Source organism: Oncorhynchus masou, chromosome 5 (genome assembly GCF_036934945.1).
Source record: "Oncorhynchus masou masou isolate Uvic2021 chromosome 5, UVic_Omas_1.1, whole genome shotgun sequence".
Taxonomy (NCBI): domain Eukaryota; kingdom Metazoa; phylum Chordata; class Actinopteri; order Salmoniformes; family Salmonidae; genus Oncorhynchus; species Oncorhynchus masou.
Window position 1 is genome coordinate 4,355,872 of NC_088216.1, and position 12,153 is coordinate 4,368,024.

Sequence of the window (12,153 nt, forward strand, 5' to 3'; positions counted from 1 at the left end):
TGGAGAGGGGGTGATAATGATATGATTCTATGTGTAGGTGGGGAGGGGTGGATAATGATATCATTCTATGTGTAGGTGGGGAGGGGGGAGGATAATGATATTATTCTATGTGTAGGTGGGGAGGGGGGAGGATAATGATATCATTCTATGTGTAGGTGGGGAGTGGGGGAGGATAATGATATTATTCTATGTGTAGGTGGGGAGGGGGTGGATAATGATATTATTCTATGTGTAGGTGGGGAGGGGGGTGGATAATGATATTATTCTATGTGTAGGTGGGGAGGATAATGATATTATTCTATGTGTAGGTGGGGAGGGGTGGATAATGATATTATTCTATGTGTAGGTGGGGAGGGGGGTGGATAATGATATTATTCTATGTGTAGGTGGGGAGGGGGGTGGATAATTACATTATTCTATGTGTAGGTGGGGAGGGGTGATAATGATATTATTCTATGTGTAGGTGGAGAGGGGGTGATAATGATATGATGCTATGTGTAGGTGGGGAGGGGGTGATAATGATATGATTCTATGTGTAGGTGGAGAGGGGGTGATAATGAAATGATTCTATGTGTAGGTGGGGAGGGGGTGATAATGATATGATTCTATGTGTAGGTGGGGAGGGGTGATAATGATATTATTCTATGTGTAGGTGGGGAGGGGTTCTAATTATATTATTCTATGTGTAGGTGGGGAGGGGGTGATAATGATATGATTCTATGTGTAGGTGGGGAGGGGTGATACTGATATTATTCTATGTGTAGGTGGGGAGGGGGTGATAATGATATGATTCTATGTGTAGGTGGGGAGGGGTGATAATGATATTATTCTATGTGTAGGTGGGGAGGGGTGATAATGATATTATTCTATGTGTAGGTGGGGAGGGGTGATAATGATATTATTCTATGTGTAGGTGGGGAGGGGTGGATAATGATATTATTCTATGTGTAGGTGGGGAGGGGTTCTAATTATATTATTCTATGTGTAGGTGGGGAGGGGTGATAATGATATGATTCTATGTGTAGGTGGGGAGGGGTGATACTGATATTATTCTATGTGTAGGTGGGGAGGGGGGTGATAATGATATGATTCTATGTGTAGGTGGGGAGGGGTGATAATGATATTATTCTATGTGTAGGTGGGGAGGGGTGATAATGATATTATTCTATGTGTAGGTGGGGTGGGGGTGATAATGATATTATTCTATGTGTAGGTGGGGAGGGGAGTATAATGATATTATTCTATGTGTAGGTGGGGAGGGGAGGATAATGATATTATTCTATGTGTAGGTGGGGAGGGGGAGGATAATGATATTATTCTATGTGTGGGTGGGGAGGGGGGATAATGATATTATTCTATGTGTAGGTGGGGAGGGGAGGATAATGATATTATTCTATGTGTAGGTGGGGAGGGGAGGATAATGATATTATTCTATGTGTAGGAGGGGAGGGGAGGATAATGATATTATTCTATGTGTAGGTGGGGAGGGGAGGATAATGATATTATTCTATGTGTGGGTGGGGAGGGGGATAATGATATTATTCTATGTGTGGGTGGGGAGGGGAGGATAATGATATTATTCTATGTGTCGGTGGGGAGGGGAGGATAATGATATTATTCTATGTGTCGGTGGGGAGGTGAGGATAATGATATTATTCTATGTGTAGGTGGGGAGGGGGTGGATAATGATATTATTCTATGTGTAGGTGGGGAGGGGAGGATAATGATATTATTCTATGTGTAGGTGGGGAGGGGGGTGATAATGATATTATTCTATGTGTGGGTGGGGAGTGGAGGATAATGATATTATTCTATGTGTAGGTGGGGAGGGGAGGATAATGATATTATTCTATGTGTAGGTGGGGAGGGGGTGGATAATGATATTATTCTATGTGTCGGTGGGGAGGGGGGTGGATAATGATATTATTCTATGTGTCGGTGGGGAGGGGGGTGGATAATGATATTATTCTATGTGTAGGTGGGGAGGGGAGGATAATGATATTATTCTATGTGTAGGTGGGGAGGGGGGTGATAATGATATTATTCTATGTGTGGGTGGGGAGTGGAGGATAATGATATTATTCTATGTGTCGGTGGGGAGGGGGGTGATAATGATATTATTCTATGTGTGGGTGGGGAGGGGAGGATAATGATATTGTTCTATGTGTAGGTGGGGAGGGGTGGAGAATGATATTATTCTATGTGTAGGTGGGGAGGGGGGATAATGATATTATTATATGTGTGGGTGGGGAGGGGAGGATAATGATATTATTCTATGTGTAGGTGGGAAGGGGAGGATAATGATATTATTCTATGTGTAGGTGGGGAGGGGGGTGGATAATGATATTATTATATGTGTAGGTGGGGAGGGGAGGGGGGTGGATAATGATATTATTCTATGTGTAGGTGGGGAGGGGGTGATAATGATATTATTCTATGTGTGGGTGGGGAGGGGGTGATAATGATATGATTCTATGTGTCGGTGGGGAGGGGGGTGATAATGATATGATTCTATGTGTGGGTGGGGAGGGGAGGATAATGATATTATTCTATGTGTCGGTGGGAAGGGGGGTGATAATGATATGATTCTATGTGTGGGTGGGGAGGGGAGGATAATGATATTATTCTATGTGTAGGTGGAGAGGGGTGATACTGATATTATTCTATGTGTAGGTGGGGAGGGGGTGATAACGATATTATTCTATGTGTAGTTGGGGAGGGGTGATACTGATATTATTCTATGTGTAGGTGGAGAGGGGTGATAATGATATGATTCTATGTGTAGGTGGAGAAGGGTGATACTGATATTATTCTATGTGTAGGTGGAGAGGGGTGATAATGATATGATTCTATGTGTAGGTGGAGAAGGGTGATACTGATATTATTCTATGTGTAGGTGGAGAAGGGTGATACTGATATTATTCTATGTGTAGGTGGGGAGGGGGTTGATAATGATATTATTCTATGTGTAGGTGGGGAGAGGGGTGATAATGATATGATTCTATGTGTAGGTGGAGAGGGGGTTGATAATGATATTATTCTATGTGTAGGTGGAGAGGGGTGATAATGATATTATTCTATGTGTAGGTGGAGAGGGGTGATAATGATATTATTCTATGTGTAGGTGGGGAGGGGGGTGATAATGATATTATTCTATGTGTAGTTGGGGAGGGGTGATACTGATATTATTCTATGTGTAGGTGGAGAGGGGTGATAATGATATGATTCTATGTGTAGGTGGAGAAGGGTGATACTGATATTATTCTATGTGTAGGTGGAGAGGGGTGATAATGATATGATTCTATGTGTAGGTGGAGAAGGGTGATACTGATATTATTCTATGTGTAGGTGGAGAAGGGTGATACTGATATTATTCTATGTGTAGGTGGGGAGGGGGTTGATAATGATATTATTCTATGTGTAGGTGGGGAGAGGGGTGATAATGATATGATTCTATGTGTAGGTGGAGAGGGGGTTGATAATGATATTATTCTATGTGTAGGTGGAGAGGGGTGATAATGATATTATTCTATGTTTAGGTGGAGAGGGTGTGATAATGATATTATTCTATGTGTAGGTGGGGAGGGGGGTGATAATGATATTATTCTATGTGTAGGTGGGGAGGGGGTGATAATGATATGATTCTATGTGTAGGTGGGGAGGGGTGATAATGATATTATTCTATGTGTAGGTGGAGAGGGGGTTGATAATGATATTATTCTATGTGTAGGTGGAGAGGGGTGATAATGATATTATTCTATGTGTAGGTGGAGAGGGGTGATAATGATATTATTCTATGTGTAGGTGGGGAGGGGGGTGATAATGATATTATTCTATGTGTAGGTGGGGAGGGGGGTGATAATGATATGATTCTATGTGTAGGTGGGGAGGGGTGATAATGATATTATTCTATTAGAGGTTATGAGAGGTTAGGGAGTCACTGGAGGAGAGGTTAGGGAGTCACTGGAGTAGAGGTTAGGGATTTACTGGATGAGAGGTTAGGGAATAACTGGAGGAGGGGTTAGGGAATCACTCGAGGAGGGGTTAGGGAATCACTGGAGGAGAGGTTAGGGAATCACTGGAGGAGAGGTTATGGAATAACTGGAGGAGAGGTTAGGGATTTACTGGATGAGAGGTTAGGGAATAACTGGAGGAGGGGTTAGGGAGTCACTGGGGGAGAGGTTAGTGATTCAATGGAGGAGAGGTTAGGGAATAACTGGAGGAGAAGTCAGGGAATCACTGGAGGAGGGGTTAGGGAATCACTGGAGGAGAGGTTAGGGAATATCTGGAGGAGGGGTGAGTTATTTACTCTTGGAGAGGTGAGGGAATCACTGCTCTTTCAATATATTCCCTTCTCTCTTCAGACATCGATGAGTGCCAAGATACACCTCAGTTTTGTGGCAGCAACGCCATTTGCCTCAACACCATTGGGAGCTACCACTGCCGTTGTCAACCTGGGTTCAGATTCTCTAATCACACTGTGCAAGTGAGTCCACAAGATGGCATCATTGTGTGTGTGTTTTGTCTTGATTTATTGATTAATTGATTGACTGATTTAGTTGGAAACATCACTACATAATGTACATATGTATTTATGGGCAGATTTTATAGAGTCCATAGAGTCTATAGCATTTATGTTTATATAGACTATTGAGAATACGGATTCTAAGAGACTAAAGATGCCTTAGTGACAATAGATACTATAGAGACTATAGGGACAATAGCTACGAAGGCATCCACAGAGACTAAAGCATTTATGTCTATATAGACTATTGAGACTATCGATACTGAGGGACTAAAGATACTAAAGAGACTATAGAGACTGTAGAGGAACCACAGAAGAAGGTAACGACAAGAGAATGGTTGAAGATGCATAAGGAGTAACCAGGGGGATTACTGGGTGTGTTGGGGAACAGGGTTAAGTGAATGTGGATGTGAGAGTTGAAATGACAGGTTAAGATGATTGACATTTGGATATTAAGAGATTGAAATGTGGATATTAACAGATTGATATGTGGAAAATAATTGATAAGCTGAAGTTTTGAATTTTGAATAATAAGATATATTATTTGTACTGAGTAAATGAGAGCTTCCAGGGAACTAGACTCAGTGTGAAAGAGGTGTGTGTATGAATGAATACCCCAACCAGTTCTGTGAGCTGAGTTTTTAACATTATATAGGGATGCTGCATGATGTGAAGATATGAAAGGAGAAGTTACTATTACCGAATATACTGTATGAATATTATACTGAGGTACTAGAGATGTGACGATGGAACAATGTATGTAGAGTATAATGTGTTACTAGAGATGTGATGGAACAATGTATGTAGAGTATAATGTGTTACTAGAGATGTGACGATGTAACAGTGTATGTAGAGTATAATGGATTACTAGAGATGTGATGATGGAACAATGTATGTAGAGTATAATGGATTACTAGAGATGTGATGATATAACAATGTATGTAGAGTATAATGTGTTACTAGAGATGTGATGATGTAACAATGTATGTGGAGTATAATGGATTACTAGAGATGTGATGTAACAATGTATGTAGAGTATAATGTGTTACTAGAGATATGATGATATAACAATGTATGTAGAGTATAATGGATTACTAGAGATGTGACGATGGAACAATGTATGTAGAGTATAATGGATTACTAGAGATGTGACGATGGAACAATGTATGTAGAGTATAATGGATTACTAGAGATGTGACGATGTAACAATGTATGTAGAGTATAATGTGTTACTAGAGATGTGATGATGTAACAATGTATGTAGAGTATAATGTGTTACTAGAGATGTGATGATGTAACAATGTATGTAGAGTATAATGTGTTACTAGAGATGTGATGATGTAACAATGTATGTAGAGTATAATGTGTTACTAGAGATGTGACGATGGAACAATGTATGTAGAGTATAATGTGTTACTAGAGATGTGACGATGTAACAATGTATGTAGAGTATAATGTGTTACTAGAGATATGATGATGTAACAATGTATGTAGAGTATAATGTGTTACTAGAGATGTGATGATGTAACAATGTATGTAGAGTATAATGTGTTACTAGAGATGTGATGATGTAACAATGTATGTAGAGTATAATGTGTTACTAGAGATATGATGATGTAACAATGTATGTAGAGTATAATGTGTTACTAGAGATGTGATGATGTAACAATGTATGTAGAGTATAATGTGTTACTAGAGATGTGATGATGTAACAATGTATGTAGAGTATAATGTGTTACTAGAGATATGATGATGTAACAATGTATGTAGAGTATAATGTGTTACTAGAGATGTGATGATGTAACAATGTATGTAGAGTATAATGTGTTACTAGAGATATGATGATGTAACAATGTATGTAGAGTATAATGTGTTACTAGAGATGTGATGATGTAACAATGTATGTAGAGTATAATGGGTTACTAGAGATGTGATGATGTAACAATGTATGTAGAGTATAATGTGTTACTAGAGATGTGACGATGTAACAATGTATGTAGAGTATAATGTGTTACTAGAGATGTGATGATGTAACAATGTATGTAGAGTATAATGGATTACTAGAATTGTGATGATGTAACAATGTATGTAGAGTATAATGGGTTACTAGAATTGTGATGATGTAACAATGTATGTAGAGTATAATGGGTTACTAGAGATGTGATGATGTAACAATGTATAAATATTATACTGAGTTACTAGAGATTTGTTAATGTAATATGTTATTAGTGACTTTCAGATAGCACTTTAACAACGTGGTGTCTTAGTATTTTGAAGTGTTTTTGAATACAAGGTGACATGAGGAAAAGAGGAATTGAGACTCATCATATTAGAGGCTGCCATCTGTTGTTTGGGTTAAAGATAAGCTTCCTGTGGACAAATAGATGATCTGCCAGTGAAAATGAACAGAACTCACTGAACTCAAACAGGCTGTAAGGGACATTTGGGGCAGAAAGAGTAGACAGTACAAGTCAAAAGTTTCCCAAAAGCCGCCCACAGGAAAGGAAGACCCAGAGTTACCTCTGCTGCAGAGGATACGTTCATTACAGTAACTGTCTGTCATGAGGACAGCCACGGGAAAGGAAGACCCAGAGTCACCTCTGCTGCAGAGGATAAGTTCATGAGGAGACTGCATGAATCAGGCCTTCATGGTCAAATTACTGCAAAGAAACCACTACTAAATGAAACCAATAATAAGAAGAGATTTGCTTGCACCAAGAAACACAAGCAATAGACATTAAACGGATGAAAATTTGTCCTTTGGTCTGATGAGTCCACATTTGAGTTTTTTGGTTCCAACCGCTGTGTCGTTGTGAGACACAGAGTAGGTGAACGGATGATCTCCGCATGTGTGGTTCCCACCGTGAAGCATGGAGGAGGAGGTGTAATGGTGTGGGGTGCTTTGCTGGTGACACGGTCTGTGATTTATTTAGAATTCAAGGCACACTTAACCAGCATGGCTACCACAGCATTCTGCAGTGATACGCCATCCAATCTGGTTTGCACTTAGTGGGACTATCGTTTGTTTTTCAACAGGACAATGACCCAACACACCACCAGGCTGTGTAAGGGCTATTTGACCAAGAAGGAAAGTGACAGAGTGCTGCATCCTGGCCTCCACAATCACCTGACCTCAAACCCAATTTACATTGCTTGGGATGAGTTGGACCGCATAGTGAAGGAAAAGCAGCCAACATGTGCTCAGCATATGTGGGAACTCCTTCAAGACTTTTGGAAAATCATTCGAGGTGAAGCTGGTTTAGAGAATGTCAAGAGTGTGCAAAGCTGCTATCAAGGCAAAGGGTGGCAACTTTGAAGAATCTAAAACATAAAATATATTTAGATTTGTTTAAAACCTTTTTAGTTACTACATGATTCCATATGTGTTATTTCATAGTTTTGATGTCTTCACTTTTATTTTGCAATGTAGAAAATAGTCAAAATAAAGAAAAACCCTTGAATGAGTAGGTGTGTCCAATCTGTGGACTGGTTCTGCATGTCAATGCAACAGGTTCAAAATGATTTGATTCCAAGAAAGGAGCTCTGGGATTGTTTACTTTAGAAGGTGCCTATTCTGCTTAATGGGACACGGTATGATCTGAAGTGTCTGAAGTATGATTCTGCTTAATGGGACACTGTATCATCTGAAGTATGATTCTGTTTAATGGGACACGGTATCATCTGAAGTGTCTAAAGTATAATTCTGTTTACACATGGTTTTATCAAGACGTCCCGCCCAAGATGCAATAAGCTCGATTAAGATGAAGACTTTTAGGACTGATTAAGATGTAGCAGAGTGAAAACTAAGTATATGTTTATTTTCTTTCTTCCAGTACTGATGGAAAGTCCAATATCCAGTTTTCTGATGAGTTCACCAATGATTTTGTCACTTCTGCGCCTGCTCCCCCTCTCTGACGCTCGAGGTTGCCAGGCGACTCATCATTACTCACACCTCTCACCATCGTTACGCGTCCCAGCGCTTCATCGGACTCACCTGGACTCCATCACGTCATTGATTATCTACCCTATATCTGTCACCCCCTCCAGTTAATTTTTCGTATCTGCATTGATGTTGTATTGTTTCTCCTGTCCAGACGCTCTTCCTGTTTTTCATGTCTGTTAATCCATTAAATATTCATTCCCTGTACTTACTTCTCGTCTTCCAGCGTCTGACATCACAGAGCCATTACAGATTGTGTACATTTCCTTTTTAAAGACTTGCTGAAGCATTTGACTTAGGATAACAGTTAGTGAGACTGTAGTAATATACAGTATAAAGATACCTGAATCCGGCTGTTTTTTAATAGATTTTTATTTAAATTTAAACTTTATTTGACTAGACAAGTCAGTTAAAAACAAAATGTTATTTACAATGATGCCCTAGGAACAGTGGGTTAACTGCCTTGTTCAGGGGCAGAACAACATGTATATTTTCTTTCAGCTCCGGGGATTCGATCTAGCAACCATTCGGTTATTGTCCCAATGCTAACCACTAGGCTACCTGCCGCTAGGATACCTAGGGGTAGTATTTTCACCTCCTGATGAAATGCATGCCCAAAGTAAATTGCCTGTTACTCAGGCCCAGAATTTAGGATATGCATATAATTAGTAGATTTGGATAGAAAACACTCTAAAGTTTCCAAAACTGCTGAAATATTATGCCTATGAGTATAACAGAACTGATATGGCAGGTGAAAACCTGAGAAAAATCCATCCAGGAAGTGGAATTGTTTTCATGTGGCTGTTTTTCAACTCAATACCAATAGAGAATCCAAAGGGTTAGGAATCAGATTGCAGTTCCTATAGCTTCCACTAGATGTCAACAGCGATCTTTGTTATTTTTCCTTTCTATTGAAAACGGTATTGTCCGGTTTAAATATAATTGATTATAAATACAATTAACAACCTGAGGATTAATTATAAGTGTAACTGGGAGTCTTGTGAGTGCAACCATATGAAGATCATCAAAGGTAAGTGATTAATTTCATCGCTATTTCTGACTTTAGTGACTCCTCGACTTGGCTGGTAAATGATTGTATGCTTTTTTTTACACGGGCGCTGTCCTCAGATAATCCCATGGTATTCTTTCACCGTAAAGCCTTTTTGAAATTTGACACAGCGGCTGGATTAACAAGAAGTTAATCTTTAAGGGAGATTTACTCAATAAATGTTCCTTTTGTTCGATAAAGTCTCTTTATATCCAAAAACCTCCGTTTTGTGCGCACGTTTTCTTCAGTAATCCACAGGCTCAAACGAGGTCAAAACAGGCAGACAAAAAAAATCCAAATTGTATCCGTAAAGTTCATAGAAACATGTCAAAAGATGTTTATATTCAATCCTCATGTTGTTTTTGGCCTAAATGATCTATAATATTTCAACCAGACAATGACTTTGTCAATATAAAAGGTAAACAAGAAATGCACTCTCTCGGGATTGTGCATGAAAAAGCTCTGCGACACGGTAGGGTCCACTCATTCAGACTGGTGTTACGCCCTCATTTCTAAGAATACAAGCCTGAAACAATTTCTAAAGACTGTTGACATCTAGTGGAAGGCATAGGATCTGCAAATTGAGTCCTAAATCAATGGATACTGTAATGGCATTGAATAGAAAACTACAAAATCCTCCCCAAAACTACTTCCTGAATGGATTTTTCTCAGGTTTTCGCCTGCCAAATCAGTTCTGTTTTACTCACAGACACAATTTTAACACTTTTGGAAACTTTAGAGTGTTTTCTATCCAAATCCACCAGTTATATGCATATAATATCTTCTGGGCCGGAGTAGCAGGCTGTTTAATTATGGGCTTTTCATCCAAAATTCTGAATGCTGCCCCCTACCCTAGAATTGTACTGAAAACCCCAGTGTAATAAACCTTGTACACAAAATGTTTTGAAATGTTTGAAATGTCTTTTAATATTGATTATGAAGTACAGGGATAGAAAGGGGAAATAAACACTCACTTATTAGGGTTGAATGACCTCCGACCTCTATTCTGACTTTCTGGTGAGGCCTAATCACCCTCACTAGAAAGGCTAGAGACATTGGGTGAGATTTAAATGTAAAATGTAAACACTGATAATTAGTAAGAAGATTATAAATGAAATCAGATTGGTCACATACACATGTTTTATCAATAGTCCTATGTGTGATTCAGACCACGAGGAGAAGAGAGAGAGAGAGAGCTGCTCCTGAATGAGGGAATCCTGTCTCCAGTCCATATTACAATTCCTTCAATTACCTTATGGGATACAATTATTTCCTTATGGAGTTATCGAGGTCATTTGATTGTATTTGTTATTCTGATTTGTTTATTTTTTACTTAACCGGCAGTGTTGTTGTTGTTTTGGATGCATAAAACACAATGTGAGTCATGTGTCAAAAGGGAAGAAGTGCATAGTGGTTGTTGTTCTTGGTTGTTGTTTGTATTGTGCGTTTTTGTTTTGTTTGTTGTATGATGTTTTGTTTGTTTTATTTTTGTCTTGCTTCAAAAAAACAAATCTCTCCAGATTGGTTCTGCTGTATGGTCGGGATTTCTCCCTCAGGGTTAGCCCTCTACCAAACCTGACCCTGTAACCTGACCCTGTAACTCTGCAGTGAGGTCGTCAATGTTACAGGGGAGTATTTGAAAAAATGGTTTTAACAGTGTGTTGTTATTCTATTTGACATTTGTCTTAGACATTTCTATTAAGAATATTGGCAGTGGTAATAATTTGTTATACAGTAAATAGTTTGTCTGGTTTCAGGCTTTTATTTTGAAAAATGATGTGTTAAAAGCCATTTTAACAATTTTAACAATAGTTATCAAGGTGTCATACAAGGAGGGAAAATGTTGCTGTCTGAAGAGGTAGCATTAAATTGTACACAGCATCTCCTCTCACTCAGGTGACTGTGACCTCCTCCTCAGACCAATTGACAGTACGCCCATTGTTCTGGGAACCAAAATGAGTATCTCAGTTTCAAGGTCCCAGATTTGAAAGAAGAACCCTTGTTAGTTATCAGTCAGTCAGTCACTTGCAGGAACCAACATTGCATAATGAATCATGTAAATCATGCTTATATGAATTGTGTGGATAGCCGTATATTAGTGAACTAACGGGACTGTCCCGGCAGAGCTCCTGACCGATGTGAACTATGCATGAAGTTTGTTGGAACCTCTCCAGCTTGCTGATAATAAAGAATGATTCATTTAAGTTTGACTTTGAGTCCCTGGTGGTAATTTCCACGACAACGCAAATAATATTATGTTGTCACATCAGCACGGCAATGGTTGTAATGGATACCCTGTTTGGTTTGTGCAAGTGTGATTGATAGGTGAGAACGGCATGTTTGTGTGTCCGTGTGTGTGTGTTTTTATGTGTGTGTGTGTGCGTGTGTGTGTATGTATGTGTGTGTGATGCGTGTATCTCAGCTTAGCTCGTGTGTGTGTGTCCACTACAGATGAGGATGAGTGTGTGTGGGTTCCCTCGGTGCGCAGCCCTCTGGGCATGTGCACAAACACACCTGGTCGATACACCTGTCTGTCAGGGCTTAGTAACAACAGTAACAACACTGCGCCCGGCACAGATGAGACAGCTGAGGCCATGCTAGCCCTGACCCCTGATGCCTGCCCTGACCTCTCCCCCGACC

General features: G+C 39.7%; 1 protein-coding gene across 1 annotated transcript in view; it reads left to right on the forward strand.

Moving 5' to 3' along the window:
- LOC135531151 (adhesion G protein-coupled receptor E5-like) overlaps positions 1-11,723 on the forward strand; it is a 27,156-nt gene extending 15,433 nt beyond the window's left edge. Inside the window, exons 3-4 of the mRNA XM_064959268.1 lie at positions 4,365-4,486; positions 8,359-11,723. Of these exons, the coding sequence (XP_064815340.1) occupies positions 4,365-4,486; positions 8,359-8,364 (128 nt within the window). The 3' untranslated portion in view covers positions 8,365-11,723. The remainder of the gene's footprint in view (positions 1-4,364; positions 4,487-8,358) is intronic.
- The last annotated feature ends 430 nt before the right edge of the window (positions 11,724-12,153 follow it).